Source organism: Oryctolagus cuniculus, chromosome 13, assembly GCF_051225735.1.
Source record: "Oryctolagus cuniculus isolate XC-2025 breed Fujian yellow rabbit chromosome 13, ASM5122573v1, whole genome shotgun sequence".
Taxonomy (NCBI): domain Eukaryota; kingdom Metazoa; phylum Chordata; class Mammalia; order Lagomorpha; family Leporidae; genus Oryctolagus; species Oryctolagus cuniculus.
In genome coordinates, this window is record NC_142879.1 from 60,479,148 (window position 1) to 60,499,556 (window position 20,409).

Here is a 20,409-nt window from a genome sequence, read left to right on the forward strand (position 1 = left end):
TGTCAAAAAAAAATATCCAAAACAAGTACTATCATTATCATGACCATGCACATCAAAGTCATGAGGGAAGCCTGCCCACACAGACTGGTAAATGACATTTACATTCATGTCACATCACCCTCCTACTAATAGAGATTTATGCACAACGCATCAAATAGAGATACAAGGGTGCTTATAAGCAATTTTCTTAAATGACTGGCAAAATAACCCTAAAAGAGGTTATTTTCTTGGCCTGTCATTTGTCATATCACAAGTCCATGATCCTACTTTGCACACTTACCAGGTACCTTTCAGAGGACACGCTGACTAAGATGAGGTCATCTCCAACTCGTACTTTTTCTCCCTCTGACCGCTGCTTTGAGGCAGGATGTATGGTCCACCAACAAGCCTCACCTGCAGAATGGTAGAAAAGGTAGACCCAGAGAAACTCTTAATTTAAAATCTAGTTTTCTTTGAATAAATTAATATTAGACAATGAAAAATCAAAAAAACTGAACCAACTGAGCATGCCTTAAGACACACTGAATTGAAGATTCTTTTCACAGAAACTTGAGTGTAACAGTGCCATTTCCCCCCACTAAGAGTTTCTTTATTTACATGAACTTAAGACCAAATCCCCCAGTCTGATCCTGACTTATTCTTTACTCAACTACATGCTATTACACTGTTCACAATGCTCTCTGGGAAAACATTTAGTTTGTTGCCATTTTACTTTCAAAAGGACTTGAGGTTTTGTGTTCTGACAGCTGCATTATAACTTTTTTTTAATCTCTGACTTAGGGATCCTGACTCAAAAAAAGGACACAAAAAGTTGTCATCTAGAAATGTTACTCATCCTGTCCTCCTGTTTGCCTGGTTTTATTTTGCTGTTTTAAAATATGGTAGCTTCTATTAACCTGAGAGTGAAATATTAAGAAAATTCTACCATAGATGGATACAGATTTTACAGAAATTAAGAAATTTCATTGAGACAAAGTCAATCATAATTCTTATTAAGCACAAGTGCACTGCTAATTCTTCAGTCCCATTACCCAAGATAGATGTTTATACAACCATTCTTCAGTTTGTTCCATGTGACTTTCAAAACTTAAATGTGAGTTTGAACAATGAAAATAGTGTTTTCATGATATTTGTTATATAATAGTTATCAGTTTCTCCCCTTTACCCCTGCTTTATTGTTTTTCCAGAACACATTTTTTTCTTCACTAATTCCACAGGGCCAGAATGTAAATTTCATAACAGCAGGGACTGAGTTTGTTCACTGGAGTTTTCCCAGATCCTTCTAGCATGGTGTAGGCACTCAATAAAAATTCCTTGGGTGAATGGGTAAGTGAATCATCAAATACTATTTCTTGACCATTCTTGCAGCCAGTATGTAATCTGTCTTGAGACATTTGCCTACCACAAACCACATACTTGAAAGTCACGTGGCAGCATTCCTTACCTGCACTCATTCAAAGCACATTTTCAGAGTTGGAGATTTTTTTTAATTCATTCACGCAAACATTATAAAGCACCCACTGTTTTCCAATCATGGTATTAGTAGCTGGGGATACATCAATGAACAAGGAAGAAAAAAAGTATCTCCCTTGTAAGTGTATTTCTGATGAAGACAGGCAGACAATGCATAATAAATACAATAAATAATTCAGTAATTCAGAATAAGTCAGGAGGTATGAGAAAAAATAGAGTAGAATAAAAGGATCAGGATGTAAGGTGAGGGACTGACTTGTTTTGACTATTACATAATCACATCAGTGCAGGAAAACAAAATTCTAGATCACATCTGATTTTTGAAGAAAGAATCAAGGTCTTTCTTTCTCATTTAACTGTGTTGAAATACACCGACACTAAAAACTACCAAAAATACAGAGAAATAACTAAGCCTCTATAAAATGATATAAAAATCCAAATAATATGTTCATCTTTTTGATACCTGGGATTCTGAGAATTTCTTGGAGAAAACAGTATGTTGGGCTATTAAAACAGGTAATTAGGCTGGTAAATGTAGCTTTATTTTTATCCATTCATCATTTGTGAAAATATAGAGACTATCAGAAAGGTTTTTAAATTTCATTTTAATTTGTAAAAGGGAAAGAGGGATGAGGGGGTAGTTTCATTCCATCCTTGAAAGGAACAATTTAACAGTTGCCCTATTTCCTTCTATTGTTTTTTCACTAATTTTTTTATTTACAATTCCAGATAACATGTGTACTCATTGTAAAAGATAAAACAGTCATTTGTACAGAGGCATAAAGAAACAAACAAAGTTCTCAGGGCACTGCGAACAGGCCCACAAATATAACATGTGTTTTCATTTTTTGATTCTCCAAAAGACTACGTTAACATGAAAGTTCATAGAAAAATAGAATCAAAAGATGAATTTATTTCAGTGCAATGCATAGTTTTTTTCATAATACACACTATCCATGAATTTTTGAATACCCTATTTAAACATACATATTTTATTTCAACACATGGGTAAATAGATGTTTTGACAAACACATAGCACAATGCCCTGTAGCAGAAAATGAATGATTTTCATTTTATATCACTTTATTAAAAAGTGCTGACATGGTATATGTTACATTTAGACTTAAACATATTTTAAGATGGAAAAGACATGCAGTAATACTTCATAAACTCATCAACATGCACTAATATGATGAACTCCAAGAGAATTGTGTAATAGGTACTTTTCTACCAAGTCTAGTGCAAACATTCAATATCCAACTAATTATGTGGGAATGACCAGGAATAATACACTTTATATTAAAAACTTTTATTAGACAGTCTTTGTTTTGTTCCTGATTCCAGCTAAGGCACCTCTGATCATGTCTCATAACTTCTTCCAGTCCATGCCCCGCCCGGCTGTCCCTGAACACAGCTTCCTGTGGCACACGGTGCTCACCTGTGGTGTCCTCTTGCAAGCCAACATCGAAAGCCAGTTTATCAGTTGAAGATCGAGAGGTGGAGAGGCAACACAGATACTAAAAATATAGAATCAGTAGATGTCATAAATGATGTAGGCACGTCATTCTTATTCTGACACGTAACTTGGTATCCTTCTATCTCTGTTGATTACTCTTTTCTTAAAACTCTATAAATTCCATGCAAAGCCCAGGCTTCCAAGTGCTTATGAGGCAGGGCAGTACTTACACAGCATGCATTAGAAGCAATATTCTAAAGGCAATGTGGTCTTTTTTCCACTCATAAAAGACTATGGAAATGTGCTCTGTCAGAACAAGATGACAAGAAACTGGGGACGTACGTGTTTGTACATCTCTCACTTCATGTGATATTCATGATCATCAGCAAAAGAATAACATGATCTGACAGAACTCTCTCAACCAAAAAACTGAAAACGATTCACTTTTATCTTCCAGTTTTATTTTCATTTAAAAAACTAACTCACTGGAATCCATCCTGAATTGATGTTGATGTGCAGAATGCTGCCTTGCAAGTTTCATCATGTGTATACACATGTATATGGTTTCCTAAGAGTGATCCACCACTCACAGGACAGCATGTCCATTTCCCTGACCATTGGTTTTCCTAACTGGGTATTCTTGGACCATTTTTCAGGCGAATTCCTTTATCCTCAGCACAGCTTCAAAAATTGACTTAAGAGTTTTAAGGAGGAGGACACAAAGGTAAATGTGGGGGGAGCTCAAACACTTTAGAACCCATACCAAGCAAGTGTACCACCAAGAACAGCAGGGATCCTGCAAAGAATACCTAAGGACAGCACTGGGAATCTAGTAAGCCCAGCCACTCCCACCCTTCAGAATTACTGGACAATTCATGCAAAGCCTGGAAAAATGAATACTATAGAGCAGGACCCATCCAGGTAGGTAGGTTTCTTTATGTGTAAGAATGCAGAATATAGATGGACCCACTGGGGGCAAATATGCTTATGTTAGGTATAAGACACCACCATAGGGGTGTACAGTCAAATTGATCTGGAGGCTCTGCTTTTGTCTCTTGACTACAAAGCACTAGATCCCAAGGCCAAAGGAAAGACTTCAAGGGCCCTCAGACCTGTTTTTAACTTGTGCAAGAGTGTGGGTCTGACTTAATGACAGGGATCCCACAGTGGTCCTTGAGGTTTAGAGACATTAGACATGAACTAGTTTAAAGGACTGCATTTCTTTACCAAAAAGTAGCAAGTTCACAATACTCAGACTTCCAAGGCTTAAACAAAAAGTGATTCCTACTAACATCTTCTATAATACTTTTCAATAATACTAACGTACTAGGCACTGTAAATATTAACATACATTCCCTTCTCTAATGGTCACAGCATTGCTGAGATGGATATAATCACTCCACAGAATGTGAGTCAACTTCCATGAGGGCTATGTTCTTCATGAGTATAGCCCGCATCTAGAACACTGTCCAGCACCAACAGATGCAGAATAATATTCATTATCTGAGTGAATGAAATTTCCAGATGCAATCATAGGTTTAAAGAGGTTCCCTGAGGTAATCCAGACTTCTCAGCATGTGACAAAGTGAGACTGAATCCAGATCTAACAACCAACTCCAGGATCTTTATGTGCTGTGTGTGGTTTCCTCAAAACAGACAGAACATTATTATTTCCTGCAGTTCATGTGTTTTGATTGCCATGGAAGGCCAAATTCTTTCCAAGGAATTTTAATATATAATTGCTCTATATGTACAAGTGGTGTTTATATATTTGTCTTTTATCCAGAACTTCATTAAACTCTTATACTTTATTTCATATCTTGCCATGACAACCAAAAGTTCAAGAACAATGTTAAATAGTAATGATAGACAAAATGATAGATACATCTTATCCTTTTTTTGCTCATGTGTTTTAGTCAGTTTTATTAAGAATGACTTCAGTATTTCATAATTATGATGTTGGCTATAGACTTAACATCGATATCCTTTATCATTGAGGAAATGATCAGCAATGCCGATTTTTTATCAGGAATGGGTGTTGAGCTTTATTAAAGATCTTTTTCAGCTGAGGTGATCACAATTTTTCTTATTAAACCAATTTACATGATACAGCATATTAATGCAAATGGCATTACTGGTGTGATCAGAATATTTTTTATAGTTTCTTATAATTTAATAAAACTCTTAAAAGGATGTAATCAAAATTATTTATATAAAATATGAGACTTCGGAGAGTCCATAAAAAATGGAAAAATGTACATCTTCACGAACTTTTAAAATTTGTTTATATAAAAACAAAGATCTGTGTTCCTTTAATACACAGGAGAGATAAAATCAGAAATTGGTGCCAGAGAGGAGCCCAACAGATAACAGTAAAACAAGGAGCTGATGTAGAAAAACAAAGAATATCTAGAGAAGAAGCAAAAGAAGTTAGTGTACAGAAATGACATTGCAGATTACAGGTAGATTTTTTTTATCATAAATGTCAGCAAGGATATTTGAATTCTCTAATACGTGAACTGTTTAAAAACAAAGTCAGAAAAGAGAAATATTTTAATTAACTATTACATGTCTCTTAAACCTATTCTATAAAAAGTAAAGTATTAAAATAGGGGTCACATTCATAAAATAGAACGAAAGGATATTAGACAGAATCTAATCTACCATTCATCTTCTAAATGAGAAAACTAAATAGGGCAAAAGACACTAGAGATTACATACAACAAAAATCAGGAATGCTATTTCTTAAATGATATTGCCAACATAACCTGACTACGTATGTCCAAGTTAACAAGCATGATCATATAAAAGAAATAAAAATGTCTACTCACCATGCCACTATAGGAATGACGTAGCAATATGGCATGACCATACAGGAGTGTTCGATGGCCACCACCTTGAGCAGTCTGCATAGAGAAGAGAAATAGGAGAGGAGAAAAACACAAAAAAGCAACTTAAAGTCAATTAAATGCTCTTTTCACTTTCAAGGAAAGTTTAGTGGCAAAGAATGCAGTCAGAGCTACTACAGAAGCAAAGTGTTATGGAAATAGTGCTTCAATTGGCATCTAATAAGAAAACCTTGACTGTAGGTTTAGCATTTGATCTAGTTCTTCAGGAAGGAATTTGATTGCAGCAATGAATTATCATAATATGCAATCATTTATTCATCATTTACTTTATTATTTGGTCTCCTGCTATGTTATGGTATCCACTGAGCAGGAAGCATGGTATCTGAGTCACCACTGTATTCTGAGTATCTATCTAACTGCCTGACACACAATAACGACTAAATGAACACTGATTCAATGCATGAGTCTTCCTAAAGTAAAAAACTGATCATATTGCCTCCTGGCTTAAAGACTTTCCATTCTGAACAGCTGCTTATAGAAAAAGTCCCATTGCCCTCTGTGAATTAGAAGAGTGCTTCTGAAATTTTAGCATGTATATACCCTCACCTGGAGAGCATGCATGCTACAACACAAATTTCTGGGTGGGCGTTAGCACTGAGATTCTGAGCCAGTTCTCAGGAATATACAGACAAGTCCCATTTCAAAAATCCACCCAGTGGTGCTGATGCTGTTCTGAGTTCTGGGCTCCTGCTATCAGCCTAGCCCAGCGTCGACCATTGCAGCCATTTGGATAGTCAACCTCTCTCTCTCTCTCTCTCTGCTTGTCAAATAAATAAATTAATTAAATTATTAAAAAAGAAAAAATGAAGGTTTCCTTTAGAGAGCAATTATTATTTCCTATTATAAATTTGACTTACTGTAACCAAGAACCACTTCTTCTTTTCTATACCTCTCAGATGATCAATAGGGTGAATATTACACAACAGTGTAAAATAAAATCATACAAGTGGATTTAAAAGGGTCAAGTCCTCAAATAAAATCTAATCAACACCACTGTACATATACTATTTATAATTTTAATACCAACTTAGTATTACTTGGAATTCCCATGCTTCTAGATTTCCAGGGTCTTGTAAAAAATGTCCATGTAGTGGCTAGCACTGTGGTGTAGTAGGTTAAGCCTCTGCCTAGGGCACTGGCTTTCCATATGGTACTGGTTCGTATCCCAGCTGCTCCACTTCTGATCAAGCTCTCTGCTATGGCCTGGAAAAGTAGTGGAAGATTCCCCAAGTGCTTGGGCCCCTGCACCCATGTGGGAGACCTGGAAGAAGCTCCTGGCTTTGGCCTGACCCAGCTCCGGTCATTGTGGCCATTTGGGGGGTAAACCAGCGGATCGAAAATATTTCTTTCTCTGTCTCTCTCTCGCTCTGTCTTTAACTCTGCCTCTCAAATAAATAAATAAATCTTTTTTAAAAAAGTCCATTTAGAAATCCATTTTATAAGGAAAAGTTTTACTGTAAATTCTACTTTTATATTTATTTAGAATAATAGCTATGGAGCATAATTTATTTATCTATTATTATTCTCATTGCAGGGGGACAAATTGGATTATTCCAACTACATTTGAGGGATTACCGTCATAAGCTTAAAAGGTAACGGGGCAGAAAACCATGAATCATAAATTCATGATCACAATGAAGGAGATCAACTAAAGTAGTTTTAAACACACATGAAAATTATTGACTGTGTTTTAATCTTTCTTATTTCGTTTCTGTGTGTTTTGTATTTTTAAAACATTTTTTGAAACTGTAGAGTCTAGTAAGTATTTATTAATTTAAAACACATACATTTCTCAATTTCTCTCAACTTTTAGAATAAAAGTAAAATCATGTAAGTGTTACAAAAAATGTGGCAAGTCTGTAAAATGAAACAAAAATTTTCTACTATACAACCCAATATAACTACATTCTACTCTTCAAATCCTTCTACTATATATGCCTTCAATGATACAGCCATATGTTTATTCTTTTCTTCTCATTTGTTTCTCTTTATAATCTTTTCATCTTTCTAATGTGGTTGAGAAACAAAAAGAGGGTTGGCAATAATCTAATTTATTTAGTGTAAGAATTTCCTGTTTTATTTATACAAGAATCCTTCAACACAAAATAGCCAGCATAATCTGTAGAGTGAACATTCTAAATGGAGATAAAAAAATAAATAAATTTGTTTTAGCAGAAAAAATTCTTAACACTTAACAACATGTTTGTTATGTAGTTTAATCAAAAATTGTGATTGCTTAATTTAAATTTAAATGTTTCATGGTTTGATTTTATGTTTATAAGGTTTAAAAGCGAAGAAAGCCGGGTCTGGTGCTGTGGTGTATGGATAAAGTTGTTGTTTGTGGTGCAGACATCCCATAAAGGCTCCAGTCTGAGTCCTAGCTGCTCCACTTCCTAGACAGCTCCCTGCTAATGCACCTGGGAAAGCAGAGAGGACGGTCCAAGTTCTTAGGCTCCTACACCCACACAGGATACCTAGAAGAAGCTCCTAGCTCTTGGCTTCAGATTGGTCCAGCTCCAGCCTTTGCAGCCATTTGCACCAGATAGATCTCTCTCTCTCCCCTCCCACCAACTCTTTCAAATAAATAAATAAATAACTTTTTTAAAAAGTGAGGAAAACTTCCAAGAACTAAAAAAAATATAAGCATATATGCACAACCATGCTTAAAACAAAGCACTACAAATCCCATGTCTTACCTTCATCATGAATTTCTGTAGGGGCATAAGGAAAAGAGAGAAAATATTATATATAAATCATTTCAAAGACTTATTCCAAAATCATTTATGTATAGACTCCATTATTCTAAATGGAGTATGTGAAAAGTAAACATAAAAAATACATTCACTGTGTTGTTCCAACAAAACTTGGTATCAACTACATGCTAGAGAAAAGCTGTAGCAAGCAGAAATCAACACGTTCTTACATTAGTTCGTCCTCTTTCTGTGAAAACATGCCACTACATTTTAATGTGTGAATCTAAGCATATCTAAGCATGAGGAAAGGTATAATTTTGAACTTTCCTGAGAGTGCTTAAAAAAACTTTCATTTTCAGTATAAAAATGCAATAACATAAATAGCAACCCAATTAATTTTAGTAAAAGTAGAGGATTAGAAACAGGTAAGGTAGGGTATAAACTACTATGCCACAATGAGCTGCTCATATTTCATGCAAAGTAACAATAAGCATTTCTCTAGATACTACATTTTGTGAGATATGAATTTCAAATAAAAATCATAAAGACATTTCTCTTTTTCTCTTAATATGGCACAATCTCCTCTCATGAAGTATATCACATGACTTTTCTTCTAGAAAATATAACATGTATCCTCCTACATTTTTTAGACCCCTAACATTTTCTTGACTTCTTATTCCTAGAAGGATATACAAATATTAAAAAAACTAAGAAGGAGAAATGATGCCATATTTCTAAACTTAGGGCTAAATTTACTTGTCAGGAACATGTTTAAGTCTTACAGAGAAAAGACAGACATATTCATATTAGTTTTAAACACATCAACAAATTAGTTTTCTGATATAGGTATTTCGAAAGATGACAGCCATTGCCCTGAAACATGCATACGCAGTAATATGATTATCACTAAATGGAAATCCCATTGAGACTCATATTTCAATTTTCAAGATTATAATTTTAAAGGTAAATTATAAAGAATCATGTCATTCTTGCAGAAAATATGGGCTCTGTAGTTACATTTTGTAATGGATATTAACAGTCAACTATATTGGAAACTATTTTTCCATGCAAAACTGATCAAACTCAAGCTTACATATGACACACTAATGATGGAGCTATCATCTAATGAGAATCAGGAAAAATAAATTTTAAGCCTTAACTCAAACAAACAACAAAACTGCAACCCTTTGCCACAGAACATTGTTTAGATACTATCTTCACAAGCTCTTATTTTTAATTGAAGTATGTTTGGGGGATTTAAGAAAAAATATCCTCAGTCTGATTTTTGTGAAACATCTGAGTGATTTTAAAGTTATAGGAGACAGAAAAAGAATGGTCAGTAGAGTTAGTGAATCTGTTATTCCGAATTCCCTAAATTGTGTCTGCCTTCAGGAAACACAAGCCATGGAGGAGAGGGATCTACATGTACAACAAAACAGGATGCACACTGCAAAATAAGCAAAGGTGAAAATATCCATCTGCAGAATGAGAAGGAACTGCAGATGGAATGGACACACATAATTTTCAAAAAATATATAAGAATATCAAAGATTATTTCTGGCATTATTGACTTTAGCTTTGTGTACAAATGATTTATTGGCCAATTTGGCTTATGTACTAGACATTATCAAGGTTATATCATTATGAGATGCTTCAAAGGGATCATTCAAGGGCAAAAAAGAAAGCAAAACACATTAAAACATAAAGGATAAATATGTGACCTTAATATAAATGGAGGCATTGCTTAGGTATGATGAAAATCAACAAGCAGATAAAGAATAAATGAAAACCCTTTAGAAGTTGATGACATGATGAAAATAAAAAAAATAAATTCACACATAAATATTGGAGGATATAGCCTCTTTAGGTATAGAAGACTCATTTTTATGTTTACATATATTTCATAAAGGGATTAATTATTTGATTTATTCTATTCATCAAATTTCTATAAGCTAAAATACAGTGAGAGATGATATAAAGGTGATTATGGTATAGGAACACAGCACTGATTCTGACCCATATCTTGTAGAAGAATTTTGTGGATGATGATCAATTTGTACAGAAATATAAAGGGGGAAATTTTAGTTCTTTGAGGTAAAACCAAAAGTGGCAGTAACTCAGTTAATTCAATTACTTCAAATTGACAGGTTGGATAAAGATCCAAATATTAGCAAGAGCTAGGGGCATAACCAAATACATGCTACATCATCATGAAAACCAGGAAGAGAAATTGCTCTCATTAAGTTTCAGCATAAACATAGTCACCATTGGGAGTCAAATGGAGGACAAAAAGCTGCAGAATCATCTTTAGCCTTTCAGCACTAGTCTCTGGAAGTGGTAGATCCATAAGACCTAACAGGTTTTCTTAGCAATTACACATGATTATGAGTGGAAGAACAAATAAAACAGCACCATATATTATAAATAAATAAAATCCTCTACCATAATTATGTCTTTCAGTTTGAACTTGGTTTTTTAAAAACTGGTATTTCAGTTTCATGAAATGAATACTGATTTTATAATCTATTCTTTCAAATAAGGACCTCTTACAGCTTTTAAAAGTGCTTTTATTGAAAAGTCTCCTAAAATTATATTAGATAGGAAACTAGAAACAGGGCAACAACCATGGGAGTGGAGGTGGGGCAGTTCTTGTCATTTAAAAAAATGACAATCTGGCCAGCGCCAGGGCTCACTAGGCTAATCCTCCGCCTACCGGCGCCGGCACCCCAGGTTCTAGTCCCGGTTGGGGCACCAGATTCTGTCCTGGTTGCCCCTCTTCCAGGCCAGCTCTCTGCTGTGGCCAGGGAGTGCAGTGGAGGGTGGCCCAAGTGCTTGGGCCCTGCACCCCATGGGAGACCAGGATAAGTACCTGGCTCCTGCCATCAGATCAGCGTGGTGCGCCGGCCACAGTGCGCTGGCCGTGGTGGCCATTGGAGGCTGAACCAACGGCAAAAGGAAGACCTTTCTCTCTGTCTCTCTCTCTCACTGTCCACTCTGCCTGTGGGGGAAAAAAAAAAAAAGATTCTCCATAATATTCCAACTGGCAACCTTTCCTTTATGAGTTTAAATACTGGGTGAACTTCATTATGTTGAAATGTTACCACCAAAGACTTGGATTTGCAAGTGGCCATATTTCATTAAAGATTCTCCCAACAATTTTTAGGAGACAAAAGAAATGCAATATCAACAATTCCAAGTTCCAAACATATGATTATATCCATATATACAATTTAATACCATATGTGCATATATATTTGTGGAAAACCTCAACTATTGCTCTTATGATGAAAATATTCTATATAAACGCTTAAATTTCTAGGGTTTCCTTGATGAAAATATGTCAAGGCCACACTGATAAGACAGACATGTGGACATTAGGTCCAGAAAGCATCGGAAAGTGATGTGGCTTTCAGTCAGCAGAAGAACAATTACACATGCAGCCCAGAGAAATGCTCATGTGTCACTCATGTTCATGACTATCACTGACATTTAGTTATGTATTCATGCAGATAAGTTTGAAAAGAATACATTGTGTTTTGTGAAAGATCTGTAACAACTACTGTTCTTTACAACTAACTACCAGCTCCATGCAGACTGTACTGAAATAAGTTTTCTTTTGGGGTATAATGGAATAGACATAAATGTGTGTATGTGTATGCATGTGTATAATTATCTAGCTTTTCTTTATAAGGGGTAACAGCAATAAGTGATTCCAAATAGCTACCATAATTCCTAATACTTTAATCTCTGAGACACATGCTCGTAAGTCAAAGAGCTGCATAAATATCCAAATGATGGAATAGAAGAGCTATCTAGGGTTTTCTTCTTTTCCCAGCTTATCTTGATGAAGAATTCCTCTGCATCAAAAACAAATAGATCTTTATGGAGGATATATAAATGACAATGACATGAAGATATAAAGACTGCCCTAAATTCAGATTACCACATATATGTAAAAAAATCCTCTATATATTTTTCAACCCATTTAAAGCATGAATGAAATCATTTCACAGACCCTCACATAATAGTAGTTGTTTGAGAAAAAGCATTTTTTTTTAAATAACTGTTGATTTAGGAACATGTGGAATGATTTTTTATTTTAACAATTACAACAGCCCTCATGTGTTTTTCAAAAGAGGAATAATAGGTAAAAGATACCATTTGGTCTATAGTTAATGCTTCATTACAATTTTATGGTATGTTCCATTCTTTTATGGTCCAAAGGAGATGGAATCAACAGTTAATTAGTTTTTAAGCCAGGATTCAGAAATGCTGTTCTCTTTTAAATGTAAAAAGCAGCATTTGATAACTCAGTGGGCTTCTGTTTGAGCAAGCACACATATGTTCAAAGAGACACTGATAGAGGGAAAGGACTGAGGAAAGGAGAGAAACAAAGAAAGGGAAACAGAGAAGAAAACAGAAGAGGGACACTGAGAGAGAGACTGACCACTCATGATGAAGCTATCCAGAATTACGCCATCACATAATCTAAAAAGAAGACATATTAATTTCCATATATAAGTTTATGGAGTCCCTGAAGGTCTTAATCTGTGAGAGTGAAGCTCATTCTAGACAAGCAAGTAGTGCACCTGTCTCAGAACAAAACATTGCCAGGCATTATCATATTGTAAAATACACTGTAATGGAACATATGCCACCTACACCAAAGTGGGTAATTGCCAATCCAATGACTATCCTTAGACCACTGCCCGCCTACAGGCTGTTGGCAGGTTGGGAAGAAAGGAAGTCATCTGTCAGAGAAGCACTGGTAGGTTCAGGCAAGAGGCTGGCTGCAGATTCCATAGTTCTGCAACAGAGAAGTAACTGTGTTGCCAACAAGCAAATGGAGGATATACTGGGTACATCCAGACAGGAATTGTCTTAGAAGATGTTAACAGCTTCCAGGATAAAGAAGCAATTTCCACTGACTAGCTGGAAGAGAAATATTTGGCTACAGCAAGAGAACCACAGGTTAGAGGTTTCTGGTGATGGGAACCCCCATCAGACACCTGTCAAATATCCACAGAGAAAGTCAGCTTTAACATGTACCAAGCCTGATAGATGATGCTACAATTAAGGATGTTAGTTCCCACAGACTCTCCCCTTTTCTCTCCTTCCAATACAACTAACAGTGCCAGAAGCTTCAGACATGAATACGACCATGAGAAACCTATAGGATGAACAGAGAAGCCACTTCCCACACGTTCTTGCCTCCAGGTCTCCTGCCTGGAGCAGTGTCAGCTAATCCAGATAAGTTAACTTGAATTAAATTCACAGCTTTGCATATTACACATGATAGGGCATTTTAATTAATGAGATGAGATTTGTATGACGTGGAAGGACTGTAGGGTGCTTTACTCGGTGAATATGAGAGAGGTCACAGGATTCTTTCTAATTTAACCTAAAGGACAGAGAAGAATGAGTCCAACAAAGCAATCTGAATAATCCTGAGGTAGTTGGCTAGGGGATTATATGATTTTCTATTACTTTTCAAGGTATACATGTTACAGTAGAATCTAAAATTTCTAATTGTCAAAAGCACATTTGACTTGTACAGATCTTCAAAACAAAACAAAAAAAGAGCTCAAATCTAAAATTTACTAAGATACACACACACAAACACGCACATACAATGTTCATCAGTGTCCTAAAGCAAAAGCAACAAAACGTTTTCATTATATGCTATCTAAATGAGCACATATTTCATCATCAACATGTTTTATCACTAAGTGTAATCATATTTCAAAGGTGCATGTTTGACTTTGAAGCTAAGACACTGGGTTGAGACGTCCACATCCCAAACTGGAATGCTTGGGTTTGAGTCTTGACTTCACTCCTGACTCCAACTTCCTACTAATATGCACCCTAGGAGGCAGCAGGTGATGGCACAAGTGAAGTGGTTGAATCCCTGCTACACATGTGGGAAATTTGATTGAGTTCCTAGCTCTTGACTTTAGCCTGACCCAGCCTCAGCTACTGAAGACATCTAGGGAGTGAACTAGCAGATGGGAGCACGACATTTGATTTTTGTGTGTGAATATATGTATATGTATGTATGTGTTTGTGTTTGTCTTTATCTTTGTCTATCTTTGCCTCTCTGTCTCCATGCCTCTCAAATTAATTAATTAATCAAAGAATAATATTTGAAAACAAGAAGGTAGCATTAGTCAAAGATTAAAAACACAGAAGGAAGTGTTTCTGGATGCTGCGATTAGGAGAATCAGGACAAAGAGATGACATCCTTGTTACTAGAAAGAGCCTTCCGAGACCAACAAGAGAATTGTGAAGCTGGGATCAAAATTTAACTACTAGCAGAGGAAATTATGAAATTTCAAAAACTGACCATTGAATAAAAGTGGGAATGGTTTAATTAGGAAAGGATGGATGATATATGTAAATTGTTCCTAGGAATTTTATAAAGAAGTCGATCTCAAAGGTCATTATGGTGTCTACATCATGAAAAGAGTAACTTTAATAAACAAAAGATTCTCTGTCTATAAATTATAGAACTGAAAGGAATTAAAAATATAGGGCTGAAAGGAGTTAAAAAGAGCAAACATTGCAAAAAGCCAGGGTGGACACATGTCTGTTTGGGAAACACTAATGAACAGGCACTGAAAAGACATAGAAAAGAGCAAAATTCTCAGAAGGCTCCATCAAGAGAACTGGATTCCAAGTCCAGGAAAAACAGTGCAGATAAAATGTAGTCACATGTTGCAACAATCTTAACATTCATAACAGTAAATCGCAGACCAGAAAAGAATAACGCAATGCAACTTTTTTGTACCCTTGAGGAAAAAAAGAGTAGGGACATTAGTTTTGGTGAGATACTAATTTCCATTCAGAATCCCAGGGTATTAAGAATTGAAAAGGACCTTCCTCCCTCTTGTTCTCTCTTTTTTTCCTGTCTTTTTTTTTTTTTCTAACAGATGAAGAAACTGAAACCAAAGGTAGTAGTGTTACTTCAGTATTATAAGTGATGCTACTTATGACAATGCTGGCCCGTAAACTTGGCCTCCAGAATCCGGCAACTGCCTGTTTCCACAAGATACAGCTATTCACCTACACGGTTTAATTACTGTTTTCTATGGTAAAGCTTAAGGGCTAAACAGTAGGATTTTAAGATTAAGTCATCGTGGCTTTGTGGCAAAAGATTTACCACAAAATAACAAAAACCTTCCCATTGACCCAAAGCGTATCATCATTCCCAAGCCAATTATATTAAAACTACATGGTTCTCGGGGTGGAGAATATTTTGGTATGTACAATTACAGATGAAACAAACCAAAACATATAAAAGTATAATTTGAGACCTGTAAAATATTTGTTCATTACAATAAAGCAGTTAGTTTGAACACTAATCGTAAAAGCACACTAGGAAGCAAAATAAAAAGATTAGAGGCAACAGCAAACATGCACTTTTGGATCACAATTTCATTGCAAATACATGGAAACACATACCCATTTTTCCACATCAACTTGCTGTGGAAAGAAAAAGCCAAAATAAATAACAAACAAACAAATAAATAACTAGCAACGTTTCAATTACTGTCATTTAAATCAATAAAAATGTGGTTCCTGAACCAAAATCTATTTTGAATTCTAAAATATAAAAAAAGTATTCAAGCTTTTAATTAACTACATTAAATCTCATCAAACAATAAATTAATTTAATAATCAGAACTCAAAAGGCATTAGACTGCAAATGCACCAGGTACATGATTAATCCAATGTCTTCGCAAACAAAATTGAACATTTACCCAATTCTCAAATATATCAGACCTACTATTCTCTAACCATAAAAATCTATATAATTAGAAGAATCAATCTGGAAAAACAAAACCTAACTATAATTTTCCTCATGATATTCAATACAAAATTTCTCTTGTCCCAATATTTCTAACATAAATTTCATAATTTAAAAGGCATACTCTGCCAAATAATTCTGAAATCATATGGGAATAAAATTATTCTTAAAGTTGTATTTATTGACAAATGTATATTAATCTCATTATGTGGCTCTTTAAGAAGTAAGTAACAACAATCACACAGTGTAAATAGAATCAAAAAAGCCACATGTGAGCATACTCTTTCTTCTGTAACATTCCACGTTCCCTAGCCAATGCATCAGCATCATAAAAAAAAAATTGAGGGATATATTCAGTATCCAAGGTCAGTGTCTATAACTCACCCTTTCTATGGAATGTGCGATTGTTGTCCTGTCAGACTGGAGGCTTACCTCAGGATCTTGTTGCATTTAAGTGTATTTGTAATTTTTTCCCTTAAAAAATTCATTAAATCTAATGCTACTTAGTTGGAAATTTTGGCCAATGGCTAAGTATTTCCATCCCTTAGAAAGCATGCACCCAGAAGGCAATGTGTACAAACTGTATAACATAATCATAATTTTAAAAATGTTACAAAGTGGCATTAAAAGAATTAACCTGAATATATAGGTGGAAATTCCTGAATTGCTGGTGAAATTCAACTGGTTTCTTATAGCACTGTATTTTAGCTTCTCTAAAATTTATTTAGTCTTCATAAATACTTCTTCTAAACCTACCCTTGTCTTTGTATTTTAAAAACATCATATTGCTATTTTATGAAAGAATACCTTACTGAACTATATGGCTTTCATTAAAAAATTTTCAGGATATTTTGCTTTTGTGTAAGTTAAACATTTTAAACATTAACTTATCCTAGCAATGAATCCAACTCTTTACATCAGATCCTGGAGCAAAAAGAAACAAAAGAAGCTTGTCCAATCCAGTACAGTTATCACGCATGTTTATTCTCCCCAAAGGACAGGTGCTTATATTTATTCTAATGAAAATAATTCAAGAAGTATGAGATATTTTCATTTTTACATTTATCAGGAAAATAGTATCTGTCATATTTTCATTGCTATCAATGATTTCTCAAAAACATATTATACCATCATAATCATACTCACTACACACACACACACACACCCTAAGTATTATGGATTTTTTCAAAAGAAATAATTTATAATCAAATGTCAGCTACTAAAATCAGCTAGAGCAGATCTTTAATGATCTATATTACATAAAGAAAGCATAGTTCCTTAAACAGAATTAGTGGCAATGATATATCAGACTCAATCTCCAAATACATAAAGAAGGGCTTAGCAATAGCATGTGCTGGGAATGAATTATCAGCTAGACACACAAGACAAGACAAATGGTCCACAGAGTTAAAAGACTGACTAACATACAATAAAGTTGCACTTAGGAAGAAGCAATGCAGAGCGATTTCATGACATGTCTCTTATTCGCAAGAATCATTGAGTTCCTGCAAATGTGAAAAGGAGAATAATTTACATGAAGCTAATCAAGGAAGAAAAATTAAAAATTTACAATCAATTTGATCAACTTTTAGATCAATAAATACATTTACAAAATCCATAAAAAATGGAAGATAAATAATATTTTCCAATAATATATTATCCAATTACGTATGAGTTTTAAGAAATACATTGACTCCATTATTTTAGAGAAAAATATTTTGATATCTGCATTAAAGTATATTAAATATCCTATCATATTAACACTAATAAAATACAATCTTATTTTTAAAATAAAAGAGTTCCTTTAGAGGAAGCAACAGTCATTGAAATGTCAACTTGATTTAGCAAAGAGAATATAAGAATCCAATATAAAAAACCAATTAATTCTAAATTATATCAGGTGAAAGGTGGACAATTCATACAATATCTCTTTTTGTATTCACATTTCAATTATAAACTTGGGCACATAAATACAAGATATTCCATAACCTTAAGAAAAAAAAGACTGCTTTTTTGGCTGCTTCTTCTAGGTTACCTAATTCTGTTTTACTGTTAAAGATGGAGAATCCTATTATAATTAACCCTAAATATGTACTACATATTAAAAACTCATAGTAGTTCCCCTATATCTGAAGAGGATTCATTCTAAGATCCCAGACAGATGCCTTGGGGTCTTGCATTGCACTGAATCCTATATATACTAAGTTTTTTGAATTTTCTATATGTCCTGCAAGATTGTTACACAGTACCAGAGTTAATCTGTCTCTGCTGATTTTATGCCATGGTACCTTCTTCACATCGCTACCTTTATGTTTGGCGGCTGCTATTAAGTAAAATAACAATCACTTGAACACAAGCACTGCAAGAACACCACAATAGGTCTGACAACCCAGATGGCTATTATATGACTAACAAGGAGTGGCATATACAGTGTGGACACACTGGACAAAGGAATGATTTGTGTCTTAAGTAGGGTGGTGCGAGATTTCATCACACTACACAGAACAGAGTACAATTTAAAACTTATGACTTGTTTATCCTCAGAATTTTCCATGTAATAGTTTCACACTGCAATTGGCCAGGTAATTGAAACTCTGAAAATGGAAACCACTGATATGCGCCAGGCTTTGAGTCCCAAACTTTATATGCAATCGTACTGTGTGTATTTTATATGAGGAAAGGAATGATATATAAAGACATTATGGATCTTCCACAACAACAAGAGAATGTCATATATTTACTAAATAATGGAGCAGGAACTTAAAATTTGGTTTCTCAATCTATACCAAAGACAGGATACATTATCCTTTTCTCTTTTGTTTCAAGTTTTTAAACTGCATTTTGTTTGGAATTCTTAATGACCCATTCCTTAAAAAGGTAACACTTAATAGGATTTGTCAACAAGAAAGTAACATCAAGGTAAGAGAACAGTACAATATACCTGTAGATGCTTACAACATCAAACATTATTTCCAATTGTTCAAACTACTTGCCTGGTTTTGTGCATAGATATATTTCTAGATAATTACATTATGACAATAAGAACCCCATCACAAATATGAAATTTTTAATGTTGAGTGTTATACAAGAAAAGCTATCCAAATATTTAGTGTATGCCTATGACCCATTATGCTGCTGTTAAATTTTTTAAAGTAATGTTAGAGAACAGTGAAAAACACCACCACCAACAAAAAACTACTCTACCCTGTAACTAATTCTCCATCACACAAATGTATTATTAAAGCTGGAGAGAAAAATATCTAAAAATTCCCACACTGTTCTAGGACTCAAAATACAGAAAAGCCATTCATATTTTTTAAAGTTTATTCATTTATGATTTGGAAGGGCTACACTTTTACTGACAATAATAGATATATAAACATATGAAATCATGAGTATAAAATAAAGCTTGCTAAAATCTTACTAAGTAAACAAACCCATGCAAACAGCACCTACATCCAAAAATAAGGTAGCACAAATCACTCCTTCCCAAGGTAAGCATTAATACTATCCCCAATGATTGCTTATCCTTCTTTTGAATTGGAATTAAAGTGTATGTATTCTTTTCTACTTAGCCACCATAACTGAAATTAAGTTTGTAAATCCATCATGTTTTGAATGAAGCTACAGCTAATTCATTTTCACTACTTAACAATATTCCAATGTATGGAAATATCATTTATCTATTTAACTATTGATGAGCACATGTTTTTTTTTTACATTTTCAATTTTTAATTTTAAATTGTTCTTAACAGATTCAATGTGTTTTGTAGATACAATACATAATGATATTCCTCTCCTCCCTCCCTCCCTCCCTCCCTCTCCCACTCTCCCTGTTATCTTCCTCTATCTTCTTTCCTTCTATGTTTTTTTTTAGTTTTTGATAAAACATATATTGAGGGCCGGCTCTGTGAAACAGTAGGTTAATCCTTAGCCTGCAGTGCCAGCATCCCATATGGGCGCCAGTTCTAGTCCCTGCTGCTCCTCTTCCAATATGGCTCTCTGCTGTGGTCTGGGAAAGCAGTAGAAGATGGCCCAAGTGCATGGGCCCTGCACCCACTTGAGAGACCA

General features: G+C 34.7%; 1 protein-coding gene across 8 annotated transcripts in view; it reads right to left on the reverse strand.

Annotated features, from left to right (window-relative positions):
* RYR2 (ryanodine receptor 2) overlaps positions 1-20,409 on the reverse strand; it is a 772,754-nt gene that overhangs the window by 455,879 nt on the left and 296,466 nt on the right. For 6 of the 8 annotated variants that reach the window (XM_089311246.1, XM_089311245.1, XM_089311243.1 and 3 more), the window contains exons 1-3: positions 5,761-5,864; positions 2,912-2,990; positions 281-393 (exon numbers count right to left, since the gene is read on the reverse strand). In XM_089311246.1, the coding sequence (XP_089167372.1) occupies positions 281-393; positions 2,912-2,990; positions 5,761-5,841 (273 nt within the window). In that variant the 5' untranslated portion in view covers positions 5,842-5,864. 8 annotated transcript variants of the gene reach the window in all.